Source organism: Squalius cephalus, assembly GCF_949319135.1.
Source record: "Squalius cephalus genome assembly, chromosome: 17".
NCBI classification, from domain to species: Eukaryota; Metazoa; Chordata; class Actinopteri; order Cypriniformes; family Leuciscidae; genus Squalius; species Squalius cephalus.
Genome location: NC_137138.1, coordinates 16,724,870 through 16,744,437, shown reverse-complemented (window position 1 = coordinate 16,744,437; position 19,568 = coordinate 16,724,870). Strand labels below are relative to the sequence as shown.

Here is a 19,568-nt window from a genome sequence, read left to right as displayed (position 1 = left end):
TCATCTGCAAAAGTGCTGTTTTGAAAAGTGCTAGTGCATGAGTTTGTGTATAAAATAGATAGATATATAGATAGATAGATAGATAGATAGATAGATAGATAGATAGATAGATAGATAGATAGATAGATAGATAGATAGATAGATAGATATGTATTTGTTGATAAATGGTAGATATGAATTTATAGAGAAAAAACTGAGATGGATATATATATGGGTGGATGGATAGATATTTATGGACAGACAGACACAGAGATGGAGAGATGGACAGAAATGTTAATATTTCCTCTGCACATTGTGAATGAACTGAGACAGCTGTGAAAGTTTTATGCATGATGGACAAGAGAGTGTGTGTAAGCCACACATGTGTGAAAACACCTCAATCCAAACTGATTTTCATTTTTATTTTTTGACTAGTTTTGGGGAAATTCACTGCTAAAATGCAAAAGACAGATCAGAGTAAAAAATGTATACCACTACAATAGAATTTAGTCATTTTGAAGAGGTGCATGCATGCATCCTTGAGCATTTCTTTTAAGTTTGTACTTGCTGAAAAGTTGTTAGTGATTTGCTAAAGCGCTTTATTTATAAATTTCCTATATCACCTGATCTACTCGTTACATCATAAGAAGAATGTCATCTACGCTAATGTCAGTCTTTCTGTTTATTCCGAGGTTTACTGAAGTCAGCCGGGTCCGACCCGTATCCAGATCAGATGGTGGACCTGCGCCTGGATCCATCCACAACACATCCCTGAAGTGCCAGCCTCATCAGCCCTGTGAAGGCCTCATCAACACGACAGCCATCAGCACTGATCCTCAACAAACTCGTCTCCATACCAGCGTGATGACTCCGACTTCCAACCAGATGGAACTGGATAATATTCTGAATGTTCTGATCCAATCTGACTTCTGGCCTGTAATGCTGCCTGAATCATAATCATACACTGTTCGTTCATTGGCCAGAGGAGAACTGGCCCCCGACTGAGCCTGGTTTCTCCCAAGTTTTTTTTTTTTTTTCTCCATTCTGTCACCTGATGGAGTTTTGGTTCCTTGCCACCGTTGCCTTGGCTTTTGGCTTGCTTAGTTGGAGACATTTAATATTCAACAATATTATTGATCTGCCTTACTTAAATTTTCTTCTAGAAACAAACTTTGTTGTATTATTTTCATGTTATCACTGTGAAGCTGCTTTGACATAATCTGTATTGTAAAAAGCGCTATATAAATTAGGGTGACTTGACTTGACTTGCAAGTATAATGATGTTGTCACATGCTACGTCTTCACAAGTTAGTGTTAGACTTTAAAGCAGATTCACTTCTGTATGATGAACAAAAACAAAATGAGATGAGCACATTGTGTTATGGACTGTGATGTAAGTGATGTTACACAAATGGATTTAGGAACATGCATAAAATCCATCCATCCATCTGTCCGTCTGTCCGCCTTTCTGACCATAAATATATATCTACCTCTCTGTCCGTCTATCTAGTTAAGATATAAAAAAAAAAAATTCTTGTAAATAGTTTATTTTTTGTAAGCCTAATAAATGCTTTGGGTTAGACTACTGTACATGTACAGTTATGTATTATATATAGCATTCTCAATTAATCAAATCTACATTTAAGTTCTTAGTATCACAAAAATAAAGCTGTGTTTTGCTTGGTGCCATTTGGCACAGCTCAAGCATTTTAACATTAAGCATTTATGATCATACGGGGACTTGGAGCTCATGCCACAATGGTTTAGTGCATTATTACATGTGTAATTTAGCAGTTCAGAGTAATTAGATGAGCCAGAATATAATGCCTTGCCCCCATCTGCTCAACAGCCTGATAACTTCAGTGCTTAACTCATTTGCCTATGAGTTGGAACTGAAGTATACATATGTTTTCAAGAGCACTGAAATCTGTTACCGGCAACTTTCTGCACAATGATGATGTTTACAAGGATTTTTATTGGTTATGAATAAATGCTTTTATTGACATGGATGAGAATTAGAAGGCTATATATGCCTGTGATGGAAGGCATGATTAGAAAATAATTTGTTTTGAGACAGACTACTGTACAAGGCTAAACTTTGATTATGCTCAAGTCTATTCAGCTGGTGGGCCATTGTACTTAAGACTCAAGGCCTTGTTAGCTCTGAGAGATGAGGAAAGATTGTGAGAAACAAAAGTAGGGCCATCATTCATTACCAGCCCCTCAGTTGCTCTCTACTACTGGCTCTCATCTTGAAACGTCCCCTGCAGGCTGTGCCTTCAAACACCATGTTCCTTGTTTATTGAGAAAGGGACAAGTTTGAAATGACAAACAGAGGGGAACAAATAGGATCTCATAGAAGCGCAGTGATTAATCTTTACATCTGTGTTAGAGCACAAAATAAATCGAGCAATGACTTGACGGGGGGAGGCACAAGGAAGTGCATCTGTCAGTCATCTGTCCTGAGCATAGTGGAATCAGTCTCAGGATTAAGCGTGCTATTAAAAGATATTGTGAATACTCAGACAGTTTCATTGCCTGTCTTTAAACTACTATTAGCTATAAATAAACAGTATACATAGTTCACGGCCTCTTTTAGTGAATGAGATTTGAGGTTAATGAGATTTTCCTTGGGTAGTGGTTTGTTAAATGTCACATTAAGGCACATGTATAAGGTGAGCATGCTGTTTTTGTTCTTTATTTCAGTATCAGAATTTACAAAATACGTATCAAGTAAACATCAGATAAAAATAAAAATAAAAATATATAAAAGGAGTAACTGAGATGAAGTGCGATGGTTATTCAACAAATATCTGTCTGTCTGTCTGTCTGTCTGTCTGTCGTCCATCCACCCGTCTGTCCATAAATATCTTTCTACTTCTCCATCTATCTCTCCTTCTATCTCTCTGTCTGTCTGTCTGTCATCCATCCAACCAACCATCTGTCTGTCTGTCCATAAATATTGATCTACCTCTACCCCATCTATCTATCTATCTATCTATCTATCTATCTATCTATCTATCTATCTATCTATCTATCTATCTATCTATCTATCTATCTATCTATTTATCTATCTATCTGTCTGTCTATCTGTCTGTCTGTCTATGTCTGTCCGTCCGCTCAAGCATACGTTTAAATAACTCAATAACATATTTGAAAAAATGTAAGTCTCTTATGCTTAAAGTATACGTTTATTTGATCAAATATACAGTAAGAACCATAATATTGTGAACTATTAATATGAGTTTGAATTTTATTAAAAAAAAAAAAAAAAAAAGTTTATTCCTGTGATGACAAAGCTGTATTTTCAGCAGCAATTACTCCAGGCTTCAGTGTCACATGATCCTTCAAAAATCATTCTAATATGCTAAATTGCCTTTTCCTCGCTGGGTAGTTCTGAAAATGTTGATTCCCCGTCATTAGAGGAACTGTACATCACAGTGAAGTATAAACAGTATGTTTATTTTCTTAAAAACGGCCCTTAATGAGACGTTCTGAAGTTTAGAACATAAACAAATATTTCCACTGAAGAGCTGTAAACTCAGGCTGCCGTTTTCCTCCCCATCACTCTCTGTGATCTGAGGCTAACTATGTCTGCATTTTTCTCTTTTCTGTAGCGTGGAGATGGGCAATTTAAGTTCCCTATCCTTAAAAGGCTCATTCCATAGTGTATGTTGATCCACCATAGCAGTGTGTGGAAGAATTTGCAATGCTTTCACCTCGGCGGATAGAATTCTGATTGAAAACGGAGATGGAGGAGCCCTCTTCTCTCTAACCTCTGACAGTTCATGGAATGCAGTTTCACACTCGGCTACAAATTACTGAGACAAGTCTGAAACAATGCTCTCCTCATGCAACTCCTGTCTTGTCTGTAGGGAATTATTGTTATTGACCTTTTCACGGGACAAAATCAGGGCATTGGCAAATCACAAACCATCTATCTTTACTTTCACCTCTATCACCAAAAAGAGATCTGAAACCAACAATAAGAACATTGTTGAGTCTTTAGATTTCTCCAGACTCATTTATTCACATAAATAAATAAATAAATAAATAAAGCAAAGTCAAATGAGATTAAATATTAAAACAAAATAAAGAAAAATAAATTTAGTTAGCCATTGTTTTTTAATTGGCTTCATTAAATAATATAATATTGTATTAAGTGTTTAAATATAAGCCTACTGTTAATTTTCTTAAGATTCTACTGCCCAGATTTCTTCAAAATATTTTCTTTTATGTTTTACATAAATAAGAAAGTCGTATGGGTTTGTAACAACATGAGTAAATTATGACAGAATTTCCTTTTTTTAATTTTTGGGTGAACTATCTCTATATTTTCACTATCAGAATTTAATAAAGTTTAAGCACCAGCTTAAAAAAAAAATTTGTTAAACTTTCAAGCAATATTTTGTACGTAGGTTATTTTTTGAACGTGAGCTATTTTTTTATTATTCTTATAAAAACAAAAAATGCAGTATATGCAGCAAATCAAATTTAAGAGCGAAATAGGTTGCATTCTATTTTTTGACCTATTTTTTTCTTGTTGCAGTTGCTTGAGGACGCTTAATAGGTGAACATATTGTGATTAAAGATAGTACTACCACACAGCATCACACATTCGCTCATTATCTCATTAAATGAGTCTGGTTAAGGGAAACAAAACCCGCCTTTGAATACCGGTAACCATTGTCAAGTTTATAAGAATTCTTAATCCAAATAACCCCGGCAGTCCATGTCGAGATTTCCAAGCGCACCATCTGCTGTTTGTGATTTGCAGCGGCACCACACCGAACCTAGTGCGCGCACTAGTTTATGCCTGTGTATCCAGTGCGCTCCATACGCTCGCGCCGGCGGATGAATTCGTGTTGCGTGTGCTGCGGCTCTTGTCACTCATTCGCTGTGCCGCTCGGAGCGCATTCTGTGTCAACGGCTGAGGACCAATTCATGATATCACAGCAACCTGAAACAGGGACAAAGCATCGTAGTCATTTAGATAATTACTGAACCAAACTCTCCTTACATATTCTACACGGAGCCTACCTTTGGAAGAGATTGCAATGCTTCAGATAAGGGATCTCATTTGGACACTGCTTTTCTTTGGTTATGCAGGTAAGATGCACTTGTTTCAGTTGCACTGTTAGACTGTATCCTTTCGCATCCTTGTTTCCCCCCGCTATCCCGGCGCGTTGTCTCCACAGCACATAACAGTTATAGTGCGCGTAAGGATGAGGATGCAAGGTAGTTCGCGCTGGTTCTTTCAGTGATACAGCTTTACGAACTGCCTCGGTTTATATCTAGCCGTCCGTTTCATAAAACAAACTCTGTTATTATCATCCCTGCCAAACTGGTACGTTTCCAAACTGGCTCCAGTTATGTGGGAAATGAAGTCTCGCATCTCTGCTTAAAAAGAATAATACTTTTAAGGGGTGATTCTTGACATTCTAAGTGCGCGAAATCGTGTCGTTTGTATGGTTGTGTGGACATTACTGCGCACTGGCTCCATTGAGATTTGTGTTGGGGAGACAGAAAAAAACAACCAGCTGGTGCGTTGTGTAAACATATCACCATCAACCCGTCACAATGGCCGTTCGAAGTTTATTGTTTGGTATTTTAATGTGTGTTTGTGTGTTTATATTCGGGATGGTCGCGGTGGTGCTGAGAGCGCTCGTGTTAACTTGAGCGACTTGAACATCTCTGCACTACCCTTGGATGAGTATCCTTGTTATTAGAGTTCGATAAAAAACATTTTGAAAATGATGTTATTGATTCACCCTCAAGTTGTTCAATACCTGATTACTTTCTTCAATGGAACCATAAGGAGATGTGAGGCAGAGTAACAGTCTCAGTCACTATTCAAGCTTATTGTATGGAAAAAGATGCAATATGTAAGGTCACAAACATCTTTCCTAACCTCCCCTTTCCTGTCAAACTGCAGAAAGTAAGTAGCCTAAGTCAAACGGGTTTGGAATAACATGAGGATGAGTAAATGGTTGAACTGTCCCTTTAAAGACTGAAGTTACACTTCTCATGCACATATAATGAAATATCCAGGCTGTTTATAAGCAGGCCAGGCAACCAATTACAAAACCAAGTGAAAGTTTAATTAATGAGTGCATGCATAAAGAAGAATGAAAATCTGTTAATGATTTGAAAGCATGGATGATCATTTCCAGCCAATCAGACACTACGGCTTGGGCGGGAATGAATTATATTGTCACCCCTCCCCCTTCCCTCCTCCCCCAACCTCCCCCCTCTCTTTCTCATGGCAAAACAGAAGCTTTACATTGCCAAAGGATTGGCATTATGCATATAGATATTTGCATGCATACAGTATGCACAGCATTTAAAAATAATAATGTGGCAGTCATTAATCATACTATTTGCCCAGATGTTTATTGACATCAACAACAACAACAACATTCAGTACCTACAAAGTGCAGTGGTTTTGTGACAGATATGGAATATAGATTTTACAATATAGTTTAATAATGGACAATGTAAGTCCATTATATATTTAGTCAAGTGCATGGTGAAATGGAATGGGGTTGTGCAGTTGTAGCCATTGGTGTTATGAGTGTTTATGATTTGTATGCATGATGCACAGGGATGATGTTATTTTTCAGTCGGTGGTCCTGTCCCACTGGTTGCCCTTTTGTCATGGCAGGACTTCACAAACCTCGCAGCAGGTTTGAGGTTCCTCCTAGCAGCTGTGGGACTTTGTCCTGGTGTGTTTGGCGTGTTACAGAAGGTGTCCCTAATTTGTGTGTAATTAGGGCAGGATGTTAAATAGTGCAGTTCTGTACATGGTTGTACTCTCCTTCTTTTTTTTTAAACCTGTGTCCTATTTGAAGAATGATTGAGTTCATGAATTTACCATTAATGTCTAGTGTGTTTTACTTTTATTTTCCTGTACAGTTGGGTGCATGTGTGGGTTTAAACAATGCTGTTTTGAGGTGTAACGGTACTGAACACCTGCATCTGTCATTCTTTTTTTTTTCTCTCCCTCTACGCCACTCCTTATCTTTACATATCACTAAGGGATTGTTGTAGTGTAGACTAGAGGCACATACTGTTGGATGGTGCTGATATGTTGATGTTGACAGAGAGCTGTTTGTGTGTGCTGACTACAGATAAATATCCATAAACCCACATCACAAATAACTATTTCTTCAGGCTGTGCTTCCTTCAACATATTAAAAGTATAAAGAGCCAAATAGTGAGTCTTAAAACGTCAGCCTCTGAAGTACTTTAAAAATAAATAAATTAAGTTTGGTGAGCTTTAAATATTGCACATGCCCCTGACCTCAAGAGGAGGGCAAAGTAGAAGATTAGTTAACACTTGAAGAAAAATAAAGAAACAATTGCAAGATGGTGAACATCTGGAACTCCTCCTTCTGTGGCAAGTTCAAAGCTAGTATGAAAGTACTGGGAGAGATTCAAATTACTCTTCTCTCCACTCTCCATCTTTTGGCTGAGTTACAGTAACCATGAGGAATACATATCAACTGATTTTAACTCAAGGACTCAATGTATGCCTGCTGAATGATGATTTGTTATATAATTCATTTATCACTACTCTTAAAAGTCTTATTAAAATTGACCAGATATTTTATCTCCATGGGTAGGGGTCCACCTCTGAGAAAAAAAGACTCAGAGCCCTTCTGTATGGACATTACAGGGTGAATTGTATAGTGGTATTGCTTTACTAAGATTAAGGCCAATGAAAACATAAGCGTCAAATCAGAGCTGAAAGGAATTGTGATCTGGTACAAAGATTTGCCCCCATGCTGTATCTCTGGATGTTTCTCCATTTAAATTTTTTATTTTTTTTTAATGCTTTCATTCTATACTGTTCACACTGTGACTCCTCGTTGTCAAATGTATTAATTGCATTCTGCGCAAGCTGACTGAAATCCAATCATCACAAATGTTCTCCAGTTGTTTTCTATTTTTTGCTGTTTGATAAAGATGGGCCGTCTATGCATATTAATCACTCTCTGAAAGGGGCTCAGACTGATTTGCATTGTGTAAGCTCCGAAGGCGTCCTGTAGAGTGTTGGAGGGAAAAAAGAAAAAAAAAGGAGGGAAATGGGTTTGGTTTTGTCATGCTGAAAAGCCACCCCCTGATCCCTGCAGCCCATCTCTGAAAGGATTTCTCCTAATTCAAGTAGAAGGGCCTCCTAAAGTCGCAGGCTGAGAGGAAACTTTGAGGAGTGTAAACATTGTCTTACACCCCCCACATTTAAACCAGAAACACAACTTTTTGCCTCTCTTACTGTCTGCCTGGCTCGCTCTATTTGAATTGTGGAACGTTTAAGTGTGTCATTTCTATACCACTAATGGTACCAAACAGAACTGTAAAAATAATTACTCTTTTCACACAACATACAAACACTCTGCCCATCTGCTATTTCTCAAACAAGTACACGCCCAAAACTCACTGCATTGGATGAGTCAATAAATACATTTAAATTCATTAAATGCATAAATTATAATCGAGCTACAGTAAGTTTTTGCATTGTTGAGACTAGACGTGCCGGTATACGGTACAGTAATATGATATATCATGATAATGAACATGCATGATATTATTATCGTGGGCGCTTCAAAATACAGTCAATAATTATTTATTATGAATTATTCCGATTTTTAGAGCGTATTTTAAGAATACTTCTCCCATCAACTGGTTAAAACGACACTGCTGTATTATGCGTCAAAGAGGCATTCACACTCTGATGTAAACAAGTGTAACAGAGGCCAGCTAGTAAGAGCTGTGCAGGTAAACCTCACTCCCCTGGCCTCAAGAGGCGCACTAGCGACTGACACTAGAGACTGCAGACTTTAGCATCCTTGTTAACGCTCCAGGCTCCCATGCCGGAGAAGCCGGTTTGAGTCCCGCTCGTAGTGGGGCGAGTAGAACCGGAGGGCTTACACTGGTGCCGTGACCTGGATGGGAGTGAGGTTTAAGGGGGTGAGTGTAACGAAGGCCAGCTAGTAAGAGCTGTGCGGGTAAACCTCACTCTCCTGGGCTCAAGAGGCACACTAGTGACTGATGTTAGAGTCTGCAGTCTTTAGCATCTTTGCTAGCGCACACGCCTCCCATGACGGAAACATTGGTTTGAGTCCCGCTCGGAGCGAGGCGAGTAGAACCGGAGGGGTTACACTGGTGCCGTGACCCGGATGGGAGTGAGGTTTATGGGGGTAAGTGTAACAGAGGCTAGCTCGTAAGAGCTTTATGAGTAAACCTCACTTCCCTGGCCTCCAGAGGTGCACTAGTGACTGATGCTAGAGTCTGCAGTCTTTAGCATCTTTGTTAGCATGCCCGCCGCAACTGCCGGAGATGGGGTTACTCAAGCCCAACACGGATGAGAAGTGGCGGAACAAGTGAAGGAGACGCGCTGAATGAAAATGCACATTCAGTTTCTGAAAGCAGATGGCGCTTATGGAACAGCAGACATGCAGCAACTTGTAACTTGTTTCAATATCATGATAATACCGTATACCGTGAAAGCTTCAGCAATTATCGCAACATGAAAATTCGAGCCTGGTTGAGACATGGTTGAATTTCGAAGCATTAAATACAGAACTAAAGTCCCCAGCCAGAATGCCCATGAGCAAAGATGACCGATTTCAGACCACATACTGCACATTCAGGGGAGCCTGTGCTAGCTGAGAAACTGACATTGAGATGAATGGGAACGCTAAACAAGCATGTTCAAACAAACAGATTGCAGTTCTGTTTGGTGTCTTCAGGGGTGAAGAAATTACACCCTTCACCTTTAAGGTGAAGCTTGAAAATCCCTTAATCCCATTGAATGACTCATCTGTTATGATGTAATGCGTACCAAGGGTCATGACATCATCGAAAGGTGACTGTGTTATAATATAGACTGCTGTATTTGAATGCACCGCTGTTGGTTCTTTTGCATGATGCATTATTTTTGATTGCTAGTCTTGTAAAAATTATATTTGTAATATAATATCATGCATTTTGAACTTTAAACATGGTCTAGCTATTCTGTAGGCTTTTGTAATGGTAATAACATTCAGATGTTGCTGCCCAGAGACGTTCGTATCTAAGATTCAACTTTATTGTACCCCACTTCAAGGAATTTGGAGTAGGTTTCCGGTTAAAACCACCAAAAACAAAGTCTGCGCATACTTTGAGTTCCTTACCACACTGTGTGCAAACAAGAGCACTTTCACAAGGTTACAGTTTCCGTCTATTTGCGGTAAGCAGAAAAATTCACAGTCAACAACTTTAGTGAATGTCAAGATGAGATGTTGTACAAGTTTTGCTCTAATTTTGTTATGCCAAATTAATGCAAAAAGCAAAGCTTCAAAAGGTCGGGATATCAGAATGATTTCTGAAGGATCATGTGCTGCTAAAGACTGGAGTAATGATGCTGAAAAATCAGTTTTTCCATCACAGGAATAAATTACATTTCAACATATATTTAAATAGAAAACAGTTATTTTAAATTGTAATAACCAACCCCAAACATTTGAACGGTATAGATTACAATGCAAGAGAATATTGTGATGTAGTGCATCACAATGTTTAAGCAGTCTATGTGGTTTTTATTTTTCTGGGAAAAAAATACAGTAAAATAATAAAATCACTATGACACTACTCACATGAATTCAAGTGTTCTTTGTGTGATTTTGAAAACCGATTTTTAACTGATGTAAATAATGAATCGCTTGCCTGTGGAAGACCCATGGTTCTTTTAGTTGGGAGCCTGTGAGTTCATCTTCAAAAAAGAACATTCTGGAAACCCTACAAGCACTGGCCTAAATATAAAGAATAATAACCTGAGAAGAGACAAAAGAGAGAGTGCAGGGGGGGTTGGAGGCCGAGAGCAAATGCACAGTATAAACACAGTAGCTTTGAATTATAGACATGGCTTGAAGTCCAAATAAAGCAGCGTGATATGAATATTTTTAGCACTTTTCGGTCTTAATCTTCATTTGAAATCTAAAAATATCCTCCTTCTCACTGTGTTTCCTGTCCGGTTGAGTGTTTTAAGTTTGGACAAGGCTGCTTGTATGTCTCCCACTGCTTATCAAACGCAGTATTGCATCTGATTCTGCCACAGGCGTGCTGATGTAATCAGATCAGACAAACCTGATTCTAATTTAAACTGCAGAGATTTTACAGCCTTCAGACGTATACTTTACTCACAGACCACCATTCATTGCATTCTAGTGGTACTGCCCACATGGAAATAACCTATATAAACATATATGTTTTAATATAGGTTTTGATATAGGTTTTTAATATATGTGACATATATAAAATTGGCCGTTTTCCTATATTATATGTACATATATGCACATATGTGTACATATACAGTATGTACACATATACAGTGCCCTCCACAATTAATGGCACCCCTGGTAAATATGATCAAAACTGGCTGTAAAAAATAAATCTGCATCGTTTATCCTTTTGATCTTTCATTCAAAAAATGTGCAAAATTCTAACCTTTCATTGAAGTAAAAGAACTGAAAGTGGGGGGAAATCACATTATGAAATAAATGTTTTTCTCCAAAACACGTTGGCCACAATTATTGGCACCCCTAGAATTTTTTACGAGTAAAATATCTCTGAAGTATATTCCCATTAATATTTACCTTTTTTTAGTACACCAGGGTGACTAGGAACATGAAACTGTCCAGCTATGACTTCGTGTTTCACAGGAGTTTAAATATGAGGAAACACAAAGGCCAAATCCGCTTAATCATCCATCACAATGAGTAAAACCACAGAATATAGTTCTGATGCGCAGCAAAAGATTGTTGACCATCACAAAATAGAAAGTGGCTGTAAGACAATAGCTAAAGAATTGAAAATCCCCATTTTGACCATCAGGGCAATAATTAAGAAGTTCCAATCAACTAAAGATGTTACGAATCTGCCAGGAAGAGGACGTGTGTCTATATTGTCTTAATGGACGGTGAGGATGAAAGTTTGAGTGGCCAAAGAATCTTCAAGGATCACAGATGGAGAATTGCAGAGATTAGTTGAGTCTTGGGGTCAGAAAGCCAAAAAAAAAAAAAAAAAAAAAAAAAAACCTACATCCCCACATGTTGTTTGGGAGGGTTTCAAGAAAAATCCTCCTCGCTCCTCCAGAAACAAACTCCAGCAAATTTAATTGTCAGACATGACTGGAACTTCAAACGGCACAGGGTTCTGTGGTCAGATGAGACTAAAAAAAGAGCTTTTTGGCAGCAAACACACTAGATGGGTTTGGTGAACACAAGGATAAAAAGTACCCCATGTGTACAATTTAATATACCGTTGGATCTTTAATGTTGTGGGCATATTTTTCTGCTGGAGGTCCTGGACTTCTTATTCAGATACATGATTGTGGATTCTATCAAATATCAACAGATAAAAAATCAAAACCTGACGCCTTCTGCTAGAAATCTTATAATGGGCCGTGGTTGGATCTTCCATCAGGACAACGATCCAAAATAAACATCAAAATCAACACAAAAATTTGTTGCGGAGCAAAAAATGAAGCTTCTGCCATGACCGTCCCAGTCCCCTGACCTGATGAGTGGGCTGAACTCAAGAGAAGAAGCACAAACATGGATCTGGGAATCTGAAGGATCTGGAGAGATTCTGTATGGAGGAATGGTCTCTGATCTCTTGTCAGGTGTTCTCCAAACTCATCAGGCATTATAGGAGAAGACTCAGAGCTGTTATCTTGTCAAAAGGAGATTGCAAAAAGTATTTAATAAAAGGGTGCCAATAATTGTGGCCAACGTGTTTTGGAGAAAAACATTTATTTCATAATGTGATTCCCCCCCACTTTCAATTCTTTTTCTTCAATGAAAGGTTAGAATTTAGCAAATTTTTTGAATGAAAGATCAAAAGGATAAACGATGCAGATTTATTTTTTACAGCCAGTTTTGATCTTATTTACCAGGGGTGCCATTAATTGTGGAGGGCACTGTATGTGTACATATATACGTGCATACATGTACCTATATAGGTACATATATGCACGTATATATGTGTGCATATGTGCACCTATATGTTCACCTATATGTTCACCTATATATTAGTAAAATTATTAAAATCCATAGCTACTAACATAAATAAAAGCCCAAAATGTAGAAATTTACATTATTTATTTACTTAAGAACAATCAAATAGTACAAGAACAAAAATAAGACAAAAAAAAAAAAATTATCTTTTTGATCTTCTCATCTCCGTGAGCTTCGAATTGATAGATGTGCCTATCTGAGCTAGGCATCATGTATGACAGTTGCCAAAGTGAGATATGAGCTACAAAATGACCAGATCCTGCCATGAGCTATATAGGAGACATATCTTGTATGTACATATAGGGCTTATATGTGGATATAAAGAAGCAATACAGGAGACCTATATGGCCTGTATATGCACATATATGCACCTCAATTTTGCCTATATGTGGCATATATACGCATATATGCAGCATATATATCATCATATATGTGCATATATGTGCACATAAACTGCATATAGGTTTCATATATGCGCATATATATCCTCATATAGGTTCTTTCCATGTGGGTGTACACGCTCTCATTACTAATCGATGTTCCCGAGCTCTAAACTACATGCATCCACATCTTTTCTCTCATAGGCATCAACACAGTGAAAATGATGGGATAGCTGATTAATCCACATGGAAAAGAGCATTCTGGTCTCCTGGGCATGTTGCAAGAAAGTACCATATTTCAAGCACAAATATTTTCTGCCAAGATGCTTTTTTTGAAAGTTGTGGTCAGTTTATTGGCAAGCTTGATCCATTGCATTGTTGCCCATCTAGCATGCCAGTTTTCTCGAGGGGGGATGAATCTGCGTTCTCTCAGCTGTGTGAAACCTCTGTGTGTTTTGACTTTTAATTTGCATGTTTGTATCCATAAATCTAGTCACAGATTGCAAATGTAGTAAAACATGGCCTTGACATTTGATTTGCTACTTGTATGAAATCGTAGAAAGAGACTCGGGGCATTCAGAGTGGTTCCACTGTGCAGTAATTCATTTCCTGCCAACAGTTTCCCAGTACAAAGCCATGTGGCTGTTGACATAATCAATTGCTCCCATAGTAGGCAATTCAGTTGAATATGGAGAGTCTGATGTCGCCACTGTGATTGCCTCCTCACCTTTGATTGCTTTTCCTGTGCTTTCGTTGTTCTCGTCATCCGTCTCTCCTTTCACCTGAATCACAGCCAGACCAAAGTGGTCCTGCTTCAATACCGCTGTTGGGGAAGCTGCTTTGAAACTGTAGTTGGCCAAGCTATAAGCAACACATTATTTAAGATAGTTATACTACAGTCAAGAGACACCCTTTTAGAAAAGTAGATAACTACACTAGTTAAGGGGAGACACGGCAGACAAAAACATTGGGTTTTTTTCCACTGGTCAGTTTTGAGATTTTGGGCTATTTGTCTTCAATAACATGTCTTCTTCCAGACTTGTGGTGAAAAAAAAGTCCAAAATATACATTTAGGTTTTTATTTTACTACACTTTACCTATTTGTGTCTGTAGATTTCTCCTAAATTTAACAAAAGTTGGCGTTCTAAATCAACATGCTGCTCCGCGATCGCTGTCTGCACCCTGTCATCACATATACCGTTGGAAAGCTCTCTCTCTCTCCTGTACAATGTTGTCGGATCCAAATATGGACATTTCCTTTTTTGTCAGCAACCAATCGTGAAAGTACAATGGGGCATTTAACTTTAAAAGCGAAATCTCATTGGCTGATGCCAATTTCTGACAACGTGATTCAGTTTGTGTGTTTTTAACTGGGGTTCTGTTCAGTTGAAGGCCATAAATACTGTGTTATAAGTTTTGATGTGTTTTATGTGGTTTGTATTGTTGTTGCTAATGATTTGATAAGATATTTTGTCTGTAAATAGTTGTTTCCTCTAAAAAAGTGTCAAAATGTTTTTTTTCTCATACTCTGAGCCAGAAATCTCCACTTCAGCAGCACTTACATACACCAAACTTTCCAGTTGTATTCCTATCTATATTCTTAAGGTTTTTACACAGGGGTTTGTTCATATATCATTCATATTCTGATTTATACAACATTTTATACCTAAAAATGGGGCGAAAATGTATTTCTTATGGCTGTTGACAGTTTTTTTTCTGATTAATGGAGTGATAAAAAAAGAGTTATCCAAAATCCTTTGACTCTAATATGTCTACAAAATGAAACAAGAATTTTGAATCTGGCTTTATCCAATGTTCAGTTCCCTTTCAGTCGCTCACGTTCGACGTAACGTCGACGTGACGACGTAATTGGGATCACTTCAGGGAGCCCTATCAACTTCGAGTGTCTACAGAACGAGCCAATGAACGTTGGCGTGCGTGAATCCAATGTTCAGATTTCTCTTCTGGAAATATAGCCTATGCAAATTAGTTCATATTTAATTAGATAATACCTACTTTGCATATTTAAACATAAATATTCTAAAAACTTGTAATTCAAAAGATATTTGTCTTAATGTCAGTAATCAACTAGGGAAGTTTTATGCTGACATCTATTAGTTAATTTTCTTTTCCTATTCATCTGGGGTGTCTCCCCTTATAAAAAAGTAGGCAATATTTACATTCGTTCAGACATGAACTGGTCCAGTAAACGAAGTCCCGTTTTTATGTGCATAGCAAAATATGCATTAAAAGAATGTGCTTATTTATATTTATATGCACAAATTCAATATATAAATTAAATGACTCTTAATTTATCGAACCAAATCATAAATATAAAAGTATAAAAGTATCATTTAGAATTTATACAATAAAAGTAGTATTTAATATACTGTACATTAGCTACATTATGGGCTCAAATTAATCTGTGATTCATGTATTGAACCAGTTCATTTCTGAACAAATCAATGAATCACAATGAATCAGCGACATGAGTGAAAGAGGACCGCTCAGAAGAGACTGTATTTGCTTACAATAGAGCAGTGACAAATTAAAAGTATAGTGTTTTTCCACATTAATTGTTGAAAAAGTATCTTGTTACTGGCAAAACTCCTTTTTTATTTTACAGTATTGTTACACTACTGAAAAATATAGAGGTTTTGCTGCTTTTAAGTCAGTTACTCTCCATCACTGTAAAATGTATGGGATTCAGTGTTAGGGAAAGAGGAACGTTAAATCTAACAGTATAGTTGCTGTTTTTGAAAAATGATCGATAGGTTTGTTTCTTTGATTGCAAGGCCACTAAAAGCCTTGATGTGTGCTGCCAAACATCCATAATATTTACCCTATTAATCAAGCAAGGTGATTTATTCACCCATCCTTTCATTGTGTCTTCTTGTTTTGACAGGATTGAGGACTGGGGCCTGTTGATAGGCTAACTCCTGTAAAAGTCACTGTCTTTTCCTTGGAGTTTAGAGGTTTTAAGTGATAAAGAACAAAAACAGTCTTCTCGTCCTTTGACTCGGCTGGACCGTAGTGCTCTGATCAACAAAATTTAAGGATTTAAGCAACGACAAAAAAAGTGTCTGCTCTCTCAACACAGTCATTTTTGTTACTCCCCTTGATCATGGATGTATGAAATTACCTTTGCTGTGTATGGAAACATTACTGTGGATAATGAATTCTGAAAATATGTTTTTATAGCAAGGGTTTACATTCTTGCGTGTATCCTGTGGGCTACAGTAGCTGAATGGGGCATCTGTTAGATCACTAGCACAAACCCCTTGGTTTTAACATCTGTTTAGGTTTTAAGAACAAAGGAAAGAGAAGCCAGAGATAACCGATATATGTTCTCAGTTCTGGCAGCAATGCATACCAATTCTTGAGCCAGCATTCTTAAGAAGCCAGCATTAGGGTCTAGGTATTCTTTCACTGTTTTTTTGAAAGGGTTACTTCAGACAAAAATGAAAATACTGTCATTATTTACTCCATCCTGTCATTACAAACCTGAATGACTTAATTTCTTCTTCGGAACACAAAAGATGATATTCTGAAGAATTTTGGTAACTAAACCGTTTTGGTGATTATTGTCTTCCATTGTATGGATAAAAAATATATATTTTACATTCCACAGAAGAAAGAAATGGCAGTTTATTTATGTAACTATCTCTTAATTTTGATTTCTCTGCTAGGTTGCTAAATTGCCACACCCACCTTTTAATCACTTTGGTCCAAAATCCTTCTCTGTGTAATTGTATATTATTAAATACCTTCTCATTGGCTTAGATTGTGTCATGCCATGATGCAGTTACATTACATATACTATATCTTTTGTGTTGCAGTAGTTCACTATGCTTTGTTGTTATGAAAGATTAATCATTGATTAATAGGAAAGATTAATAATTTAAAAAGGAAAAAGAAACATTTTATATGTGTATGTAACCCCTGTACTCGAATGGTGTTTCCGGCATGGGAGGCAGGCGCCATAACAAGGATGCTAAAGACTGCAGTCTCTAGCGTCAGTCGCTGGTACATCTCCTGAGGCCAGGGGAGTGAGGTTTACTCACACAGCTCTTACTAGCAGGTCCCCGTTACATGTATATGATTAATCTCGAAACTATATATTAATCTTGATTTATATATTATTTATTTGTTTTGGATGGGGAAGGGAAGAATCATGACATGTCCTCTAACCATTTCTGACTTTTAAAAAACATTTTTCTATTTTTTATTTTTTGCATTTCAGTCTGAAAGGTCTTACTTTAGGACTAACGTGATATTTCCATTTTAAAAACTCCTTTTCAGCTATAAAAGATGTGTCCTATCTAAGCTTAGACAGCACAGAGGCAGATGGTTTTAGGGTGTATTGAGCTGATTATTTTTAAACTTGGTCCAGGTGGGGGGAATCTATGACGATTGAAAACCATTTAGTGCAACATCAATGGATGTGCAGCAGATTGCTGTAAAGGCTGAAGGAGGTGATTGTTGATCTCTGTAGCTAGGAGGCCTCCTCATTTGTTTGTCTGTCTCTGGCTGGGACAGATGGTGTGGAGTGGCTGCGATGTAGAGCCGTGTCAGTAGAGTAACAACTGTGAGTTTAGTGTTATTCACCTCATCTCTGAAGCATGCTGTTGAGAGGAAAGCACAGAGCAACATTCGTTTTAACCTTCCCGTGGTGCATAAACAAGGCAGTCAAACAGGTGCTCGGGTCTAAAATGAATTGCCCATTCAAATTTTTGCACTTCTGCACCTGGTGTATCAGCATACAGACATAATTAGAAAGAAACAGTTCACCCAAAAATTTAAAACATTTAGATTAGGATCCAATTGTCACTATTAACTAACTATTAACTATGACTTTTGCCTCAGTAAACTCCTAATTACTGCTTATTAATAGTTAGTTAGGCAGTTGGGTATTAAGTGATGTAGGCATAAAAATAAGGCATTAATATGTGCTTTACAAGTACTAATACACTGCCAATATCCTAATAATATGCATGCTAATAAACAACTAGTTAAAAGTGAGAATTGGACCCTAAACTAAAGTGTTATGATGTTTTCTTTTTAGGATGAATAAAACAGGAACAATATGAGAGTGCGTAAATAATGACAGTTTTGTTTTGCTTGTTTATGTATTTAGTTAGTAGTTCTAGTTAAATCATTTTCATTTTGGGTTTTAACGACCCAAATATTTTCTTCCACTTTAAGTTGCCTTACCTGCTACAATGCAGTTATAATATAATATAGTCTGAAGAAAGCATCTTCATTTTGTCTCTTAGATGTGCAACAATTGCAGTGCCATAGCACTGAAACCTAGCCTGGTTTGAGACGGCTGTAATCTCTGTTTTTCGCAATCTCCACATCTAGAAGCCATGTAACCTTCATTAATCATTCTATTAGAACTGCAAGTTACAACCGGAACAATAATTAAACATCATAGAAAAATGATGGCATCTTTAGGAAGTAAGTGAAGTGAGTTTCTCAAAGAGCTTCCGCTAGGTTGATCACACCCGCCGTAACTGGTGAGAATTCAATGTTTGGCGGGTGTGGCGGCAGATGCGGCATGGCCAGCTTCCCATGGGCAGGCACTTTTGAAGGCCTCTCATTAGAAGAGCTGCTCCTATTGTTTATGGATCCTAATGAGCATCACAGCGAGCAGCCAGGGAAACAAAGAGGGGAGGCATGGAGAACACAGACCTCGCCGTCAGAACAGAGCATGTCTACTCTTCCAGAGGACCGAATACATGCTTTTGTAAAAAATGAAGGCTCCTCATGGCTCCCTAGATCTCTTCGTCTCATTACTGTTATTGGGAAAGACAGTCTCCAGACAGTATTTTTGCCCAGGATGTGGAAAAGCCTTAATTAGTTTCCTTCCTAATGTGCTAATGCACCTCGGTGATGTCCAACAGCGACTTGAAAACCGTGCCTGATATACACAAATATAGTCAAGAGGCGGACACAGTTTCTGCAGTAATTAGTTTGTTTTAAAGCCAACAAACAAGCACTCACATTATGTTGAAATAAATGTTTAATGTCGTTTGTTCTTCTCTGGAGACAGATTTGGGGAGACAGTGAGATTCTGGGGACAAGCAAAGACCGATTCAGTCAGATAGAATGCAAGTAATTTGGAGAAGTGACTTTTTGACAGCGATGT

The 19,568-nt window shown here is 37.8% G+C and overlaps 1 protein-coding gene across 6 annotated transcripts in view; it reads left to right on the top strand.

Annotated features, from left to right (window-relative positions):
• The first annotated feature begins 4,852 nt into the window (after positions 1 to 4,852).
• ncam1a (neural cell adhesion molecule 1a) overlaps positions 4,853 to 19,568 on the top strand; it is a 227,534-nt gene continuing 212,818 nt past the window's right edge. For 2 of the 6 annotated variants that reach the window (XM_079846616.1, XM_079846617.1), the window contains exon 1: positions 4,888 to 5,088. In XM_079846616.1, coding sequence (XP_079702742.1) covers positions 5,037 to 5,088 — 52 coding nt within the window. In that variant the 5' untranslated portion in view covers positions 4,888 to 5,036. Of the gene's footprint in view, positions 5,089 to 19,568 lie in introns of all 6 variants that reach the window. The other 4 variants (XM_079846618.1, XM_079846615.1, XM_079846613.1 and 1 more) reach the window with 4 other exon arrangements.